An 18,292-nucleotide genomic window follows, 5' to 3' on the forward strand; every position below is an offset into this window, starting at 1 on the left:
CGAGAAATTAAAATGTGAGTTATTCAAAACTTAAAGTTGTGATGTATTTTATTTTAACCGACGTGAAAAGCCACATAAATGTCAAGATTTAATTAGTTTAAAATAAATATTAACATTTAACAGCTGTTGACCGATTCTAAATAACAGAATAATGTTGTTGAACAGACCCGTAACAGTACACCCCCGTCGACAATTTGATTTTTCTGTTATTGCTAGTATCTGATAGATTTCGATAAATTCTAGAAAAAATAGAGTGCACACACTGAAGCCAATCGAAACCAACTGAAATCAATAGATTTTATCTAAGTTCCATCGATTGGACACTTAATGTCAAGCGCGCAAACTTAAATGTATTAAAAGTCCATTGCTTGTGTATCCTAGAAATGTCTATTTTAATTTGTATAAACCGTGCGATTAATTTTGTAACATTGCGGCGGTATAAAACTAAATCAAAATACTCAGTTAATTGTTAATAAATAAATTAAGACTTGTTCCGCGGCGCATTTCGTCTAGTAGATTGTATTGCGATAGCTCTCTATAAATTGTTCCACCAGACCAGGCAGCTCTGGAGCCCGACACAAATACTTGTGACCGTATCCATGTGTCCGTTCAAACCGATGGAATTCCACTGGTCCCCAGGAGCGCCTGCGCTTATCCAGTGCAGTTCGATACAGTTGGTAGCCCAAATGGAAGGGCACAACAACATCATCCTCGGCATGAATAATCATAATTGGCTGAGGAAACTCGCCAACATGCTTATCCGACTCGAACCGCAGTCGGTTGTCATACATGGGCTGCGAGATCATATAGTCGAACCAGGGCAAATGGCGAAACGGCCGCGAGAACGGATGCAGACGAATCTCATCACGAATGTTGGTGAACGGACTCTCCAGTATTACGCCGCGCGGTCCACGCTCCTTCATGTGGGCCAGTTTGGCGCACATGTGCGTGGCCACGCCCGTGCCCAATGAGTGGCCCCAGATGAAAATCGGATTCGTCGTCAAATTGGCAATGTACTCAAAGACCATCAGAGCATCCCGCACCACGCCATCCTCTGACGGAGGCACTGGATCCGAGTCAGCATAGCCACGATAGTCAAACGAGAAAACGTGATAATTCAGATGCCTCAAAAGCTTGTACACCTCGGAGCGATGGCCACTGCCCCTCGTGGCCGTATTGCCATGCAGATAGAGCACCACAGTTGCGCCAGGCACTCGCAGAAGCCGCTCATAGAAGAGCTGCTCGTTCTCCGGCACAATTACAGGGAATTCCGCACGCAGCTCTGGCGCTAGACGTTCCAACTCATGGCTGTCGAGACTCACATGAGTGGGCTTTAATTGCTGGCTACTGGTTTCCGTTTCCAAATCAGCTTCCACGCGGAGCTCTCTGCGGAATCGATGCACGACATTCTTGGGCAGCACATGCCAGACGCCAATGCGGACACCATCATCGTCCTCATCGTGATCCTTGACAGTGATGTAGAAGTTCCTTGTGGCAAAAAGTCCAATGCTGTGCGGTTTGCTCAGGTCAAGGCCCTTCGGATAGGTGACTACAAAGGAAGCAGACGAAAATGTTAGGATCAACTGAAGCTATTTAAATAGAGGAGCTTCTACTCAGCTCGGCACTTACTAAATGTGAGGAACAGAATGCCGCGTTGCAGCGTCACCGATGTCCGGAAAGCCAACGGCAACAGCACAAAGAAGAGGAAGAACACCAGCAAAGCTATCACCAGGCAGGGCAGACCGACTCTGAGAATGGATTGCATGATGGTAGTTGTTGTTGTTATTAATAATTAACTAACTAAACGGACACATTACATAGGATACTAAAAAACATAAATAATCTACAAAAAGCAAATACTACATACAAAATTGAAATTTAATTAAATTCACATGTTTATGTAGAAAATGTAAATTTGTTGCTTGTCAACTTATAATAATTTTTTTTTTTCTATCGAAGCCCAGCTGAGGTGGAGCAGAGCAAAGTGAATATGGTAATTCCCATTGACAATATGCTAAATATTTATGCCACGATGCAAAATTTATGTTGAAAACAACGTGAAAAACCAAATTAAATGATAATAATAAGAGATATATATTTTAGTATCAGTCAGAAAGCAGGCAAATTTCATACACATTTTATTAGAAATCAGTATTAATTCAAATTATTGTTTTTTCTTCGATCGAGCATAAATACTTACAGCCCAGTCAGCCAACTAATGAGAATCGTTCCGGGAATGATCGTTGCATAGAAAACTAAATTTAAACAACTATGAAGCTCGTACATTGTGACGTTTATCGATTGTCCCTTCGATTACAGCTAATTTAAATTTTTTGTGATTAACGATATTATATGTAAATCGTTTTTGAGCGTTCGAGCCTGTGATTAATTTTTAGCGAGAGCGTTATTAATATTAATGGGCTTGGTTTTTATTTTCTGTGCAAAATAGATTTTCTTTTTTATTTCGAGTGAGATTCACGGATATTGTTTCGGTTTTTTGCTTTTGTTTTGGTTTCGTTTATGAACGTACTAAGCGTCTAGCCGAACGTAGGGAAGAGAATAAACAAAGTTACTTGATTATTAGCTTATAAAAATATAGTGTCGATTAAAGCATGCAAAGGCCAAAAATCTAAGCATTCAACTGTGAAATTGCCCAAGCCCAAAACAGCAAACACATAAACTAACAACAACAACAGACAAATGAGCTGTGAACAAACTTTGTACCCTGCTGCTGATAAGGCGGATGGCGGTATTAACTACATTAGCTATTATGTGATATATCGTATATCGATAAATAATGACACATAGATAACGAATCGAGTGTTCGTCGACCCACCGACCGACTTGCCACAATCAGCAACAGATTACTCATAAAACATGTGAATGAATACATATGTATGTATAAACAGATTTATAAATTTAAATGAATTGTGATTTAGCAGCCTTAACTAAGCGACTAAAATATTAAATGGTTAATTACGCGTTAGTTCGAGAAAACACTAGAATTCACCTCTTGAAGAAATGCCGCCTACGCGCAAAGAGCATAACTGCAAATAGTCGAACGTCAAGAGGAATAAAGAGATACAAAACATTAGGTTAGCGATTTTTTGAAATCAACAAACAAACACGGGCATCAGCAAACGTTTACTGGAGAATGAAAAGTGCAGAGTGGAGAATGTAGAGAGTGGAGAGACTGGAGAACGAAAACAAGCAAATGCAGCGTTAACATAATAATAAACCGATTTAATATTATTGCTTAAGTAGCTTATTAATAATTGTAACTATGCACAAACAATTTGCGGTGTAGTAGAAAAAAAAAAACCGTTGCGGCCTGCGCGTTTGATTTTATGCGACTGACTGGGCGGGCGCATCAAAACAGCAAAACAAATGAAAAGCTTTAGCTGAGCGTGAGCCAGATCTCTTCCACACCCTTTCCAACTCTCACACACACTCTCTCTCTCCCGCCGGCCAGCTGATCGCGTGCGCCAACTGTTAACATTTGCTCTGCCGTCTTTTTTTTGTTTGCATTCTTTCTGAACTTGAATTGAATGTGAATGGTAAATATTGCACTTGTCGCTTAATGCTTCAATTAACACTAATTGAATTGATCTCTTGATGCTTGTGTCACTTACCGGCGTCTTTCTCAGGCAGTTAACGTGGCGAATGTAGAAAGTATACAAATCAGTTTCAATCAAAATATTTACATACATACATATATTTCTTGTCTAAGGCATAGTTTTTTGTTGCGTTCGAGCTGGAAGTTGCGAGAAATTTGTTTTTATGTTAGCATTGATTTATTCAAGAACAATGTGCTTATTATTCGGTTTATAAAATTTTACATAATTTATGTCACTAGCTAACTAACAGTAAAAACCATTCTTTTTTAAACTAACTTGTAATTCGGTATAAATTGCCAAGTACCTCGTTAATTGGAGACTCTGTGGCTTCACTTGTGCATTTCACAGTTCAAATATTTTTGGTAATTAAGAATTATTGGATTAGTTTTTCTTTTTATTAAGAACAGCGGCTGCCAGTGTGTGCACCCGGCTTTTAGAACAGCTGATAATGTATCTTTAACAGATGCGGACAAATATTTTTCAATAACATTATTTTAAACTTGCAACATATAGTATTTAATTCTGTAGACTTGTATTATATTTTTTGTTGAATTAGCGCTAAAAAAAATCAAGTTGACACATTCTGTTTATAACTACATTTGTCCCACCCTGTTCGGGTTTCGATTAATTTCGTTCATTCGATTAGTATTGCCAGTACTGTTAAAAACAGCACTGCAAATATCAAGTGGCAAATGTTAAGGCTTTGGCAACCGTAAATAAACAGTGAAAGTGCAATTAAGAACTAAATGAACGACAATTAGCGACTCAGTTCGTACACCGTTTGATCGAACTTATTCCGAACAATTCCATACAATTCTAGTTAGAAATTTAGTTAAACGCAACGGCAGTGCCGCAATCAGAGAGAAAGAGAGCGAGCGAGAGAGAGAATGAAGAGTTTGGATGAAATCAAGTTAGAATATCCGCTGCACTGGCAGATCTGGAATGGGAACGTTGAGGAGCTGCAACAGCAGTTGCTCACCGAACAGGTTTGTCATCGGTTGGGTGATTGATTGGCTAGGGAATGGGAGCAGGGACAGGTGGGTGTGCTGGTGTGGGTGACCGTGTGTGTGTGTGTGTGTGTGTGTACCGCTAATTGAATTAGTGATTCCATTCCAAAAACAAAAACAACAGCAATGACAATAGCAATGTTAATAACTCAACTTTCAGATTGATAAGGAAAAAATCGATCCGCGCGGCCGCACACCATTGATGTTGGCTGTTCGTTTGGCGAATCTGCAATGTGTTAAGTGCCTTTTAGCTGCCAAATGCAATGCAACCTACGAGCATGCAGGCTGGTCAAGTGAGTACCGCTAAGATTTGTATCAACAAAGCCACTTTCTCTCTAATGCTCTCTTCAATCAGTTGTCCAGGAGGCCGTTTGCACGGGTGACGAGGACATCTTGACGGCGATTATCGAAGTGCGCGACTTGCAGCGTCATGTGCAGCGCGTGACGCATGTGCCGAAGCTGTTGCAGCATTTGCTAGATGCGCCCGACTTCTACATTGAAATGAAGTGGGAGTTCACGTCGTGGGTGCCGCTGATGTCACGCCTCTGTCCCAGCGACACCTACAAGGTGTACAAGCGCGGCGCCAACGTGCGCATCGACACGACGCTGCTGGGCTTCGACAACAACACCTGGCAGCGCGGCAATCGATCCTACATATTCAAAGGCGGCAGTGAGTGCTAATGGCAACGCAATAATATATTATATCTCTCTAATACTTCTGGGACTTTGTAGAGGAGACGGCTACAATGATCGAGATCGATCATGACACCCACGAGGTAATGGTGGAGCAGATGAGCAGCGATATTGGTGACATTGTGGCCATTCCACCACCCATTGGCACCGTTCGTGCTCGCCTGGCAGCGCCCGTCATCACCAACAACATCGAAATGGAGAAGATCAGCTTCGAGCGCAACAAGTCTGGCATCTGGGGCTGGCGCAGCGAAAAGTCAGAGGTCATCAATGGCTACAATTGCAAAGTGTATGGGGCCAGCAATGTGGAGTTTGTCACCAAGACGCGGATGGATCACCTCAGCGAAGAGCAAATCAAGGTAACGGTCAAAGATGTAAGTGTGCTCTAGTTTGGAGTACCCCGACTAAGAGATGCTCCGAGCTCCGCATGGAATGTGACGGGAGTAATATACATACTAATTCAAATGGAATTCTATCTCTATTTATACAGAACAAAACGGCTCGGACGCCGCTTCACAGTCTATTGGGCATTGCTGACGAGGATTACGTACCTCCCACGGATGTGTCTGCTTCAATCAAAGATCGCGTAAGCCCGCACACTATAAAGACAATTGGATACTCAATTAGAATTCCTTCCCATAGACATCGGAGTCAGCTCCTTTGATCGCGCCCAGTGTGAACGGTGATCGTACGTCGCCCACTGTTCCAGCTCAGGCTGAGAGCAATGGCAGCTCCGCCTGTTGCTCGGGCACGAGCACGCCCCATTTGCAACAGATCACGCCCGAGGAGTACTTCAGTGCCGATGTGGATTTGCAGGGTCGCGACATTGGCAGACCAAAAAACCTAAGCACAAAGGTGCAACGCTTCAAGGCCAATCTCTGGCTGGCCGAGGAGCATCCCATCCGTCTCCAGGAACAAGTGCTTCCCATACTGGATCTCATGTCCACAATGGCCAGTCCGCATGTGTCCAAATTGAAAGACTTTATAACGATGCAACTGCCTTCCGGCTTTCCGGTCAAGGTGGAGATACCGCTCTTCCATGTCCTCAACGCCTGCATCACGTTTGGCAATGTGTTCGCCATGACCACGCCGGTGGAGCACGTGTCCACGCTGCAGGAGGACGATCGCACCACCTGCCTGGTGGATGATCGTTGCTTCGATATACCCAGCAATTATGTGAGTCGTGGCGGAGATGCACGCCGTCAAATTCCCCTGGACGAGGATGACATGCTGCAATATGCCATCGAACAGAGCCTGGCGGAGACAAGCGGCGCTGGCGGCGCCTGTGGCCTGGACAGCGATACCGACAAGGTGGACATCTGGGAGGTGCTGCGCGGCCAAAATGCCGTGGGCACCGAGCTGCTGCCCGAGGACGATGAGCAGCTGCAGCGGTAAGTAATCCTCAAGCCGAACTCTTTCGATCTCTTGACATTCACAAACTTTAACGAGCGTTACGTGTAATGCTAGTAATGCCCGCTCCTGTTCAAATAAGCGCAATTTGCTCGCACCCAGTCACCACATTTACGGTCGCCATTCCCCCTCACCTGGGCACAGTTCGCACCTGGCACCGCCCGCGGCCGCCTTTGAGCCGCAGCAGCGCAGTCGCTCTGCCTCGGCGGGGGCGCAGTTCAAGAACGATCTTAGCTATATGAAGAAGATCTTCAAATAGATCCCCACCCACCTTGCCCACATCTTCCATTACCCTCAATGTATTGCTAGCTATCATCTTACCCAAGCTTTTGTGTGTGTGTGCGCGTGCGTGTGTGTGTGCGTGTGTCTCCTCTGTTTATGTATTCACAGCGTGCTGCACGAGTCGCTGATGGGTGCGCAGGGCAATGCGAGCGGTTCGCCTGTCTCTGAGGATGATGACGATGGAGGCTTCCGGTACATGGACTCCGACCTGGCCATGGCGATGCGCCTCTCCCAGCAGGAGCAGCAGAAGTACGAGCTGGAGCGACAGCGCGAGCAGGAGATGATCGAGCAGGCGCTCAAGCTCAGCCTGCAGGAGAACTAGCCATCGAACCAATTAGTTAACCAAATCTAACCAAAACCAATCAATCAATCAATCAATCAGCAGTCACAAGCCTGGCGTCAATCAAATGAGAGGGAAAGTCATTTTTGTCGATACCAAAATTGGATATAGTTTATCTATATATGTAATTCTAGTATGTAAAAATTATGCCTATGTTGTAAAGTTACAAATTTAATTTTACCTTTATCTTTTTGTGTGTGTGTTTTTTTTTTTTTTGTTCTCCTTATTTGTATTGTGATATTGAACTAAACTGAACACAAAAAGAAACCCAAAGCGGAAAAACAATTAGAATTTCCCTCATCAAAGGTCTCAACTCGGAAACTCGCGCGACATCTCCATTATATATATATATAAACATCTAGATTTATATATATATATGTATACATATATCACATAATATACATATTTAATTTATGTAATAGCTCTTGCTAACTCTACATATATATATTTATACATACTAAGAACAGAGAGGGTTTAATTAGAACATTTGTCAAACTTCGGTTGCCAGAGAGCAGTAAAACTTTTTTAACATTCTCTTTTATTTATACACATTCAAACTATTCTATTAATTTACTAATCAGCATTATCAACTGAACATTATTTTGTGAAAATCCAAATATACATATATATATGTTTATATATATATTATATACATGTATGAAAAGTAAAATCTATATAAATTATGGGTGCATTTACTCCAAATAAAACGAATTTTTTTGTTGTTTGGGATTTCTCTCCGGACGTTTATAAAAATTAAATTACTGTTATACAAATGAAACGACTAAAATTGAACAATTAAGTCTAATACAAGGCTATATACAAAGTCACATGAACTTAAGGTAGTTAAGAAGTCTTCGTAAACTCTTTGGACAACTTCTGTTCGCTTCGAAAATCGAATTGAAATTCCGTTATTATGGCAGCTACATATATAAACGTATTTACACAAACCACTTATCTGGCCAACTACTATTATGGCCACAACTATTTGCTTACGGGCTAAGAAGAAGAAAAAAGAGTCTCTATAAGTACGTCCGTTGAATGATAATGATATGCGGCGTCTATATATACTTGAAGCATTTCTGCTTGTCGTGCGGAATACGCGTCTTAAAGAGTATTGAGTCGGCCCGGTATTGGGTGTTCAGCAGCGGCGTATAGCCAAAGACCTGGCTAAAGAAATTGATGCATTTGTGGCGCTCCTGAAAGTGGGTGTCATCCTCGCTCAGGGACACTGGACAGCCGGGACAGCGGAAGGTCCAGCGTGAGGTCACTTTAACAGGCGGTCGTCGCGTCAAATGAGAGACAAGAAAATTCATAGCGATATCCTCGCAGTTCATATACTCGTCCACCTTGTCGCGTATGGCCTGCGGCAGTTGATACGTATACAGGAACATGTAATACTTGTGTATAAACGCAGCACCAGTGAGCACCATGCTCAGCTCGCAGCTGTAGTTGGAGTTGTAGTGCCACAGGTTGTTGCTGCTCAGGTCCCAGGCATGATAGCGGCCCGGGAAGCCGACCACCCGATCGCGATGCTCGCGCCAGACACGAAAGCCGAACAGAATCTCATCGTGCCGCAGGTGAGCATCGTCGTCCACTGATAGCACCGCCTCCGTCTCGATAACATCGAAGGGCAGAAAGCGATTATTGAGCGAATTGCGTGGCGCACGCACCACCGAAACGGGCACACCAATGTCGGGCCAACGCAGATCGTCCAACGGCGGTTTGGGTGAGTTCCAAACGACAACGACTTTATGCAGATAGGGCAGACCGTAGAGGCGACCCAGTGACTCCATCAGCACCTGCTCCCGTTCGTACGTGAGTATGACAATGGTGAATTGCTCGCGCGGATAATTGCCACCGAGCGCTTCACTGAACTCCTTGCCAGCGCCGCCAATGCCCTTGCCAATGGGCCGAAAGCCCGTGTGGGAGCCCATGAACTTTGCCTCCGACGGCAGGGCCGGATCGAAGGGCAATTGGGGATAAAGGAAAAATGGATCCATCCAATCGTTCCATGCCTCTTTCGATTGTATGCGGAGTATTGTATAGTTGCGACGAAACGCTGGACTTGGATAGGGCGGCTCAATTGGTCCCAACGACTCCTCCGGCTCCGTGTCCATTCCAACAGGCGGCTCCGATTTCAGCGGAATAAACGTGCTGTTGAAAACGCTCTGAGCGACAACAGGTGGCACCGGGCGTGGCGGTATACCCAGTCGATCACGCATGCTGGCTATGACCGTGTCCACTGTGGCCTGCACAGAGCTCAGATATCGCTCCCAGATGAGACGTCCTTGACGACGCAACAGCAGCAAATCTGAATCCTGAACGGCGCGCAGCAGGAAATGAAGCTCCGTAATGCGGGCTTTCGGCAGCAGCAGGGCAGTGCGACGCCAGTCAATGGTCTCGGCGTATGGCAGACGCAATTCATCGGCACCAAGGATTACGGGCACAGCGCCCGAGCGCAGCGCTTCATAGAGACGCGCCAACATGAGCGTCGAGCTGACCCGTTGGCCCAATGGTGGCAGTATGAGCACGTAGGTTGAGTCCTTGAGCAGTTGCTTGCGTGAGCTGTCGGAGCCACAGAGAGTCCAGTCGCCCAGGGAGCCCGTCTCCTGCTGCTCTGTGGCGGGCACACATTGGAATTGCAGCAAAAACTGATCCTGAGTCGATGAGCGCGACATGTCCTTCAGGTGTTCCATTATGAAGTCATCTAGCGGCTGAAGAGCCGCCTGCGAGGGTCGCAGCTCACCTTGGAAGGTGAGCAAGTACTTGCGGCGTGCCGGCACCATGCTGGCGCACTCCTGCCAAACATCGCCACCAGGCGGACCCAGAATGGGTGGCACAATCAAATCGTAATTGGGTCGAAATTGATCTCGTTCAAACGTGCTCTGCACTATAATCGCACGCATCGTGTTCTGCTGCAGCAGCGGATTAGTCCTAGCAGAATTTAAATCGCGACGTGCCAGATTCAGCAGAACATGATTCCTTCCGTCGCCGCCCCAATAGGGCAACTGATACAGCTTTCCCAAATCTATGGGCGAGTTGTTGGCAGCCATCGAATTGGACAGAATGTGAGGATGTTGTGCCACCTCCTCCTGGGCGGCGTATCGATTGTTGCGCAGCAAATCCTCCTCTAGGAGAGCCTCTCCCACAAGCACAAGGTAGATGCAAGCCTGTTTGGGATCTCGCACAATGTGCGCATTGTAGCCCAAAGTTTGTTTTATGGTCGTCTTTAGGAATCCATCGATATCGTAGCCCGAGCGCTGCACATTGTAGACGTCCGGATCGTATAGATAGACGGGGAAGCCGGACGTGAGGCTACAACGTGAGTGATCGAAGCAATTGTGCATCTCGCAGGCAGCTGCAACTCCATCGCTAATGCCCTTCATTCTCCTAGGCAGCGAATTGGGCGTCAAGGTGCGAGGAAGCGCCAATTCCGGTGTGTTGCGCTGTACGGCTTCCCGCTGTGCCACTTGCGCCTGCTCCACAGAGATCTTTAGCCGCTCGAGTTCTGTTTGTTCGCGCAACAGCTCTTGCTTGAGCTCCTCAAGCTTTTGATTGTACTGACTGATGTCCGACTGCAGCTTTTGACGACGAGATTCTAACTCACGTAGCTCCACAGAGACGGTGCTCTAAAAAGAAATGAATATATTTTTTCACTTCTCTATTGCCGTCTTGCACTCACCTTAATTCTCAGCATTTCTTCTATGCGCATCTTTAGATCACTGGCCCGCATCGCAGTGAAGTCCTCATAGGCATCCAGCAGAGGCCGGGAGCGATGCACATCTGTTGGCGGCGCATCCAACTCGGCCTGGCCAGACATTGTTTAGTTATTTACATTTAATCTAATACAAGTTCGACTTACATTTAACAATTTGCGGTGCGCCAGCAGGGGTAGCAGTATTAGGAGTAGCAGTATTAGTATCGTTAGTTTATATGGTCGACATTGTCGCATCCACGCCGTACTCATGCTGTATCTCAAATGTGCGGATGCTGGCGCTGTTGTGGATTTTATTTTATCACTTGAATCATGTTTTAAGCTTTGATAAGCAGTGCTGCCACTTGGATTGTCCACGTCAAAGGCGAGGGACATGTTGCAGCCTTGCTTCAAGTCTACAATTATTAAGTTTGTCTGCTTTTACCACACATTGCATTATACATGATTTATTAAAAGTACTGAATAAATATATCGTCGTCATCGATAATTTTAAGCTTGCGATATATTATTTGAGCTGCCAGACCGAAAAACCATTAAATGACCCATACAGCTGATTTTGTTTACATATGCTGCGCCAATATATCCATGATATAGAGCTGCCAGACCAAGAATACGCTTCAACAACACACACAGCTGACTTTGTTTACATTTCATTATTGTTTTAGGAAAAAACCCTGTATATATATTTTTACAATATGTACTGGTAAAATTAGTTGTATAACTAGATTTTACGCTAGCAGCATTTAAGTAAATTAATATTAAGTTAAACTTTTTAAAACATGTGTTTATATTAATATGTGAAAGTACGGAGGTAGGAATATGGATATTTGGAAATTAGGATTTCTATTGTTAACTATGGCCGTGAAATGCAACAAGTATTATAGTAGTTGAACCATTCACCAACACATATGCAAATGCATATGCGCGCACACAAAGAGCTTAGACTAGAGCTGGGAAACCATCAATGGACGGCTTCATCGATGTTTTTCCCATCGATGGAAAAATAATCGATTATATCGATGGATGCGTCGATGGTTTCCCAGCTCTACTGCATACGTTAGCCCAGCTTATAATCGTAGTCTTTAATTTGCTGCTTATGCGTATGCACGCGTGAATGGGTGTGAGTGTTTGTGCGTGAGTGCCTGTTTGTTTATTTGTACGTAGTTTCTCTCGTATTTGACCGGCAGTTGATCTATGTGGCAAAGTGTTAAAGTGTTAAACTAATTAAAGTCGTTGCCATCCCACCTAATTAGACCAATAATGAATCCATAGATTAATTGAATTTGTAACGGAACTTTAAAAATTACACTGCACATTTGACTTGACGAATTCAAAAGTTTTAGAAAGCACCCGAGCAATAAAAGTGAAAATGGGTAAAGTATCATGACAAATATTAATATTTGATATTCAAACGTTGTTAGCTAGACCTGTTTCAATTGTTTGTTTTTGTCTTTAACAAACAAACAACTAAGAACTCACATACATACATATAATCCGTAATTAATTTACTAATCTATAAGCAAGGTATTTTAATACACATATATACACATTAATATATATATTTTTTAATACAATATAAGCTATATTTACATATTTGCATATTTATAAATTTCATGTTTTTTTTTTTTAGAACAATGACGTTATACAATTGTGAATAAATGTTTTGCAAATTATGTGAAAGGCTCTTGCAGAAGTTTTATTCGTGATTAATGACTGTGTAAACTTGTAATTACGTATATTTATTATTGCTTTATAGTTCCAGTAGTAAACTTGATTTCTTCTTGATTCTTTACTTTTTTTTTTTTATAATTACCATATATAATGAATACAAAATTAAGAATAATAAATCAAGCGCATCTTCAAATGACAATGGCTAAATCACATTAAATCTAAGTAAACGACTTTGCAGTGAACAAGTTTATTAAAACAAAATTAAATGAAAGCCTGATGACTCCTGGTAGTTCCTTTAATTTGCTGTCCAAAGCAGCTCAGACTTGTTCTTTTATTATTTGTATTGTTGTTGTTGTTGTTGTTGCATATGTTTCGATTGTTATTGTAGATTTCTTTGTTGTTGACCTCCCCCCACACGATGAACACACTTTGGGATTTGGAGCGAACAGCTTATCGTCTGTGTGTGCATGTGTGTGCATGTCTGTGTGTGTGGGGCCTTATTAGGGGCACATTCAATGCATTGAGAACTGTCGCTCCGACAGCGGCTCAGCAGGCTGTGTGCGTGTCCATGTATGTATGTCTCCCTGTGTGTGTGTGTGTGTGTGTGTGTGTGGTTGTCGTGCGTTAGCTTCCCGTCCATGCGCCTAAACCTAGTCAGCGCCGGTAAAGCGGGAACGCCGAGGGCGACCTTTATGTTGCTGCACTGCGTCCCACAATTACCTTGCTTAATGACATCCGTTGAGCGTTTCGGCGGATTTGTGTGACTAACTTATTATAGAAGCCGCAAGAAACTGGCTCACGTCGGGTGCGGTTACAACGACTACGGCTGCGGCTACGGCTACGGGCATTTGTGATCCCGTAGCCAGTCAGTCAATGAGTCAATGGGTCAATGAGTCAATCAAACAGCTGACCATCATCCACCATCTACTGGGCGCACAAGTTATTTAAATTCAGTTCGCATTGGCCAATCACACGCTGCAGTTCAGTAGAACAATGCATTTGACGATAAACCTAAAGTGTCGGAAACTTGAAATCTGGGGTAAGATTGTTGTTGTTGTTCTTGTTGTTGTTGTTGTTGCTTTAATTAACTTAGAGCCCTCAAAAGAAAAACAGTTGGCATGCAAATATCTGCTGCTTGTGGCACGCATTTTAGAACGTATGCAAATTTTGTTGTCCATGTTTTGCATTTTAAGCATTTACTCCAGCCACGACTTTGTCTTTAAAAAGGAGCTGCAGAGGCCGCTGGAGCTGCAGTTAGTTGGTTGGAGTTGCAGCTTTAAGAAGCTCACAGAGCTAAAAATATGTGTAAGTGCGCAGTGGACAAGTGAATACTCTAAAATATAGCACTAAAGTTTATAATATACACACAAGTCAATGTAAAATTAATGAGAAATAGATAAAATAACCAATAATAAATAATTAACTTCTGCCAATTTAAAATTTCTGTTATATATAACACAAGTCAATTTAAAATGAATGAGAAAAAGATAAAATAACCAATTTATATATAACACAAGTCAATTTAAAATTGTCTGATATACATATATTCACAAGTCAATCTAAAATGAATGAGAAAAAGATAAAATATCCAATAATAAATAATTAACTATTGCCAATTTAAAATTATCTGTTATATATAGCACTGAAGTTAATTTAAAATTAATGAGAAGAAAAAGGAAAATAAATAATTATCTTTTCCCAATTTAAAATTATCCGTTAATTAGTGCCACACTCTGCAGTTCCATATCGGCGCCACATTTTCAAATAATTAACTGTCGAATTGGTGCGCGCTTTCCAGAAGCGCAGCTTTTTGTTCTAATAGTTTTGTGCTTTTTTGTCTGCCAGCCGATAAGCATATTGGAGAAGATAAAAATAAAAGAAGTGCACGCCGCCGCCGCTGCCGCTGCCGACGCTACGCTAGTGGGACTCATGCGCGAGCAGTGCGCCTCAGTGTGCTTTTGGCGGGCGAGCGAGCGAGAGGGCAGCAACAACAAAGCTCGCGTATATCACATCATCAGCATATAACAGTTTTACTATTATGGGCTTGAAGAGAATATTTAAATGTTTGTTTTGAACTAATTTTATGTTTTTCTTCTGCTGCACGTGCTTCGAAATGTCTTTAACCATTTTTGTGCAGTTATTAAAAAAAAAAAACAACAAACGAAATGTGTGCAAGAGCGTGAATGCGAGCGGGTGCATGAGCGAGTGTGAGTGTGTGTGCGTGCGTGAAAGAGTGAGAGAGCTTAACAGCTGTTCTCTGTCTGCACCTGTTGAAATGTTGTAAAGAGTTTAGAACGGCTTAGCTCTGATGCGCTCTTTAGAATTTGCATTGTTTGCAACATTCTGTTTGGCTTTTGTTAAGTATACGCGACATGGACACGCACATTCAATGCATTCAGTTACATTATCATAAGACTTGACAATTAATATTGGATTCCATTTCATTTCCGTTACGTTTCGCACTCTGATTTTCAACATAACAAATGCAAATGTGAGTATATTTGACAGAATAAGAAATGAAGAGCTAAACAAAGCTGAATAGTTTCTTTTATTGTATTTGCTTGAATTAAGTTGACATTGGCATTGGTTTCACATATGTATATTCCACATATACATAATTATGTGGAAAATTTGGTCGATTCGGATATATCTTATCAATAAAAGTCTATGACATACATAGTCTGCTTATCTTCTATTTGCTGTTGTTGCACTCTTTTGTAATGATTAATCGTTCTATTGGTCTTCCCCTTTACTTTCAGCTTTTTCACTGTCCTCACTTTTTCTCGTCTGCTATATTCTGAAATTCACTTTAGCTCTCATCATACTAAACAAGGAAATCGAAACATCCCGAGGCATGCTTTATCCACGTGAGTCGGAGACGCGGGAAGTGCGTACGCTCGATGGCATCTGGAACTTTGTGCGCTCGGACGAAACGAATCCGACACAGGGCATACGCGACGGCTGGTTCAAGGATGACCTAAGCAAGAGCATGCCCACCATTCCCATGCCAGTGCCGGCATCGTACAATGACATCACCACGGAGCAGGCGCTGCGCGATCATGTGGGCACCGTTTGGTATGATCGCAAGTTTTTTGTGCCACGCTCCTGGGGACAGGATCAACGGGTTTGGCTGCGCTTCGGTAGTGTGCATTACGAGGCCTTTGTGGTAGGTCAATACTCTATATAATAATGCTGTATATATGTATGTATATGTGTATATCTCTATTTCTTTAGTGGATCAATGGACGCTCGGCTGTTAAGCATGAGATGGGGCACTTGCCTTTCGAGACGGAGGTCACGCACTTGCTTAAGTATGGTGCAGAGAATCGCATTACGGTTATGTGCGACAATGCTTTGATCCAGACGACGGTACCGCAGGGCAAAATCTCAGAGATGGCCAACGACGATGGCGTTACTATCATACAGAGCTATACATTTGATTTCTTCAATTATGCGGGCATCCATCGATCCGTTCATCTGTATACGACGCCCAAAACGTTCATTGAAGAGGTGGAGATCAAAACGAATCTGTCAGAGAATAATACCGGTAAGATTAAAATAGAATTCGAATTAATTATTTTAAATGACTAGAAAATACCTCGGATTTGTCGTATGCGAATTGAATTCGGCTGATCCATTTGGTAGCTCCTATCAAGTTGAAATATAGATAACAATATCCCTGTCATTCCAGTGGGTACGGTGGATTACAGCATCACAGTGAATGGTACAGCGGCCAACGAGGCGGAGAATACGCTCTTCGCACGGCTGCAGATCTACAATCGAGAGGGCGTACAAGTTGCCAATGTGACGTCGGACAGCAAGCTGGTGGGCTCGTTGCAAGTGGACAATGTGAAGCCCTGGTGGCCATATCTTATGCATTCGGATCCGGGATATCTGTACGAGCTGGAGATTCGACTGTATGCAGCCAAGGAGCAGCTGCTCGATGTCTATCGTCTGAAAGTGGGCATCCGTACGCTTAGCTGGACGAACACGACGTTTCTGATCAATGGCAAGCCGATCTATTTCCGTGGCTTTGGGCGGCACGAGGATGCGGATGTGCGTGGCAGGGGTCTGGATAATGCATTGATGGCGCGTGACTTCAATTTGCTTAAGTGGATTGGCGCCAATGCCTATCGCACCTCGCATTATCCTTACTCGGAGGAGTCCATGCAGTTCGCCGATCAGCATGGCATCATGATTATCGACGAATGCCCCAGCGTCGATACAGAGTAATTGATAGTTGATAGATTAGTCTCAAATACATAGTGATTATTTATTCTTCTTCTCCTCAGGAACTTCAATCAAGTTCTGCTGGACCGGCATAAGTCCTCGCTGGAGCAGCTTGTGCATCGCGATCGCAATCATCCCAGCGTCGTGATGTGGTCCATTGCCAATGAGCCGCGCACCGGTCAAGTGAATGCCGACACATATTTCCAGTGAGTGAATGAGCATTTATTTGATCCATACATCTGTAGCCTCTGCACCTTCTATAGATTTGTGGCCAACTACACACGCTCCTTGGATAGTACGAGACCCATAACGGCTGCCATTGCAGTGCCCTCGAATGATGACAAAGCGGTAAGCAGGCTAGGCATACCGATTAAATTACATCTGCTTAATGCCATTGTCATGAACAGGGCCGCCATTTAGACATAATTAGCTTTAACCGCTACAACGCGTGGTACAGCAACACGGGTCGCTTGGATATGGTCACACAGCGTGTGATTAGTGAAGCAACCGGATGGAATAAGAAGTATGACAAGCCGGTTCTTATGTCAGAATATGGAGCCGACACGCTGGAGGGTCTCCATCTGGTAATATAGAGAAGTGATTAATTTATGGTGTTTATAAACTCAATTTATTTCCTTACAGCAACCGGCCTTTGTTTGGTCGGAGGAATTCCAAACTGAAGTATTTTCACGGCACTTCAAAGCCTTTGATGCTTTGCGGCGCCAAAAATGGTTTATTGGCGAGTTCGTCTGGAACTTTGCCGACTTTAAGACGGCGCAAAGTGAGTATAAGAGTTCGAAGAGTCAACTTGCCATATTAAATGTTCGAATTTTCTTTCCAGCTTACACGCGGGTTGGTGGTAATAAGAAAGGCGTCTTTACGCGCGCACGGCAGCCAAAGGCGGCCGCTCACCTGCTGCGCCAGCGATACTTTGCTCTGGGGCGAGAGGTGGATCAGTGCAATGTGCCAAATGATTTGTTCACCTACATTGCTGATGTGGGCGGGTCGAATGTGAAGCATGATTCCACTGATTTATGAGTAAATCATCGTCGACTGTAAGACACTTAAATTGACAAGACAACAACACAGTACAATATTTTATATACATTCACATCTACATCTAAGTCCACGCGAAAACTAAGTATTTTAGCTATTTATACTGTTTTTGTATAAATTGTTATGCTGGAACTGAACTCAAGCGCATTTCGGTAGCATAAGTCTTATCATTTTTGTTTTTTGTAATAAAGAGTTTTTGTGTTTGCCTCAGATTAATTGGTTCAATTGCTTTTATGTACGAATACTTCGAATTTTAAGCTCTAGAGCAGCTGAT

The 18,292-nt window shown here is 43.3% G+C and overlaps 4 protein-coding genes and 1 long non-coding RNA gene across 20 annotated transcripts; 2 read left to right on the forward strand and 3 right to left on the reverse strand.

Annotated features, from left to right (window-relative positions):
- Window positions 1-368: 368 nt before the first annotated feature.
- On the reverse strand, window positions 369-4,060 carry LOC108653688 (lysophosphatidylserine lipase ABHD12). Of its 7 annotated transcripts, XM_089261686.1 has the most exons (6): window positions 3,922-4,060; window positions 3,633-3,754; window positions 3,011-3,047; window positions 2,201-2,537; window positions 1,630-1,748; window positions 369-1,549 (listed from the first exon to the last, which is right to left on the reverse strand). In XM_089261686.1, exons 4-6 carry the CDS (start codon window positions 2,284-2,286, stop codon window positions 510-512), a joined length of 1,245 nt encoding a protein of 414 aa, XP_089117812.1. In that variant the 5' UTR covers window positions 2,287-2,537; window positions 3,011-3,047; window positions 3,633-3,754; window positions 3,922-4,060; the 3' UTR covers window positions 369-509. The 7 variants fall into 7 exon arrangements, with proteins under 7 accessions (XP_089117812.1, XP_089117813.1, XP_017959884.1 ...); XM_089261687.1 differs by lacking the exon at window positions 3,011-3,047; XM_018104395.2 differs by lacking the exon at window positions 2,201-2,537.
- Window positions 4,061-4,231: 171 nt separating this feature from the next.
- Window positions 4,232-7,521, forward strand: LOC108653686 (ankyrin repeat domain-containing protein 13D). 5 transcript variants are annotated; one of them, XM_018104390.3, is made up of 7 exons: window positions 4,232-4,603; window positions 4,785-4,917; window positions 4,980-5,294; window positions 5,357-5,688; window positions 5,805-5,900; window positions 5,957-6,705; window positions 7,115-7,521. In XM_018104390.3, exons 1-7 carry the CDS (start codon window positions 4,505-4,507, stop codon window positions 7,326-7,328), a joined length of 1,938 nt encoding a protein of 645 aa, XP_017959879.1. In that variant the 5' UTR covers window positions 4,232-4,504; the 3' UTR covers window positions 7,329-7,521. The 5 variants fall into 5 exon arrangements, with proteins under 5 accessions (XP_017959879.1, XP_017959881.1, XP_017959880.1 ...); XM_018104392.3 differs by having other exon boundaries at window positions 5,357-5,673; XM_018104391.3 differs by lacking the exon at window positions 7,115-7,521 and adding an exon at window positions 6,782-7,079.
- Window positions 7,522-8,099: 578 nt separating this feature from the next.
- Window positions 8,100-11,581, reverse strand: botv (exostosin like glycosyltransferase 3). The gene is made up of 3 exons (XM_018104376.3): window positions 11,209-11,581; window positions 11,029-11,154; window positions 8,100-10,975 (listed from the first exon to the last, which is right to left on the reverse strand). The coding sequence occupies exons 1-3, from the start codon at window positions 11,434-11,436 to the stop codon at window positions 8,405-8,407; spliced, it is 2,925 nt and encodes a 974-aa protein (XP_017959865.1). The 5' UTR covers window positions 11,437-11,581; the 3' UTR covers window positions 8,100-8,404.
- Window positions 11,582-12,152: 571 nt separating this feature from the next.
- LOC108653685 (beta-glucuronidase) lies at window positions 12,153-18,234 on the forward strand. Of its 6 annotated transcripts, none has more exons than XM_018104386.3 (9): window positions 12,153-12,434; window positions 15,492-15,898; window positions 15,967-16,279; window positions 16,424-16,961; window positions 17,025-17,168; window positions 17,226-17,310; window positions 17,370-17,546; window positions 17,605-17,743; window positions 17,804-18,234. In XM_018104386.3, exons 1-9 carry the CDS (start codon window positions 12,431-12,433, stop codon window positions 17,998-18,000), a joined length of 2,004 nt encoding a protein of 667 aa, XP_017959875.1. In that variant the 5' UTR covers window positions 12,153-12,430; the 3' UTR covers window positions 18,001-18,234. The 6 variants fall into 6 exon arrangements, with proteins under 6 accessions (XP_017959875.1, XP_017959874.1, XP_089116877.1 ...); XM_018104385.3 differs by lacking the exon at window positions 12,153-12,434 and adding an exon at window positions 13,629-13,771; XM_089260751.1 differs by lacking the exon at window positions 12,153-12,434 and adding an exon at window positions 13,917-14,037.
- Window positions 17,163-17,803, reverse strand: LOC149091065 (uncharacterized). The gene is made up of 2 exons (XR_016196907.1): window positions 17,603-17,803; window positions 17,163-17,543 (listed from the first exon to the last, which is right to left on the reverse strand). It is a non-coding gene; the product is annotated as an uncharacterized LOC149091065 (long non-coding RNA).
- Window positions 18,235-18,292: the final 58 nt, after the last annotated feature.

The sequence above is a fragment of the Drosophila navojoa genome, chromosome 5 (genome assembly GCF_054131105.1).
Source record: "Drosophila navojoa isolate 15081-1374.11 chromosome 5, UAZ_NAV_1.0, whole genome shotgun sequence".
Taxonomy (NCBI): Eukaryota; Metazoa; Arthropoda; class Insecta; order Diptera; family Drosophilidae; genus Drosophila; species Drosophila navojoa.

Coding starts and splice junctions, on each gene's coding strand:
- botv (XM_018104376.3), bottom strand. CDS start 11,436: ATGTCCCTCGCCTTTGACGTGGACAATCCAAGTGGCAGCACTGCTTAT. Junction 11,155..11,208: donor CGCACCGCAAATTGTTAAAT/GTAAGTCGAACT, acceptor ATGTCTGGCCAG/GCCGAGTTGGATGCGCCGCC. Junction 10,976..11,028: donor AAGAAATGCTGAGAATTAAG/GTGAGTGCAAGA, acceptor ATTTCTTTTTAG/AGCACCGTCTCTGTGGAGCT.
- LOC108653688 (XM_089261687.1), bottom strand. CDS start 2,286: ATGTACGAGCTTCATAGTTGTTTAAATTTAGTTTTCTATGCAACGATC. Junction 1,749..2,200: donor ATTAGTTGGCTGACTGGGCT/GTAAGTATTTAT, acceptor ATCCATTCTCAG/AGTCGGTCTGCCCTGCCTGG. Junction 1,550..1,629: donor CATTCTGTTCCTCACATTTA/GTAAGTGCCGAG, acceptor CTTCCTTTGTAG/TCACCTATCCGAAGGGCCTT.
- LOC108653686 (XM_018104390.3), top strand. CDS start 4,505: ATGAAGAGTTTGGATGAAATCAAGTTAGAATATCCGCTGCACTGGCAG. Junction 4,918..4,979: donor CGAGCATGCAGGCTGGTCAA/GTGAGTACCGCT, acceptor CTCTTCAATCAG/TTGTCCAGGAGGCCGTTTGC. Junction 5,295..5,356: donor CTACATATTCAAAGGCGGCA/GTGAGTGCTAAT, acceptor GGGACTTTGTAG/AGGAGACGGCTACAATGATC.
- LOC108653685 (XM_018104385.3), top strand. CDS start 13,726: ATGCATTTGACGATAAACCTAAAGTGTCGGAAACTTGAAATCTGGG. Junction 13,772..15,491: donor TCGGAAACTTGAAATCTGGG/GTAAGATTGTTG, acceptor CTTTACTTTCAG/CTTTTTCACTGTCCTCACTT. Junction 17,169..17,225: donor AATGCCGACACATATTTCCA/GTGAGTGAATGA, acceptor CACCTTCTATAG/ATTTGTGGCCAACTACACAC.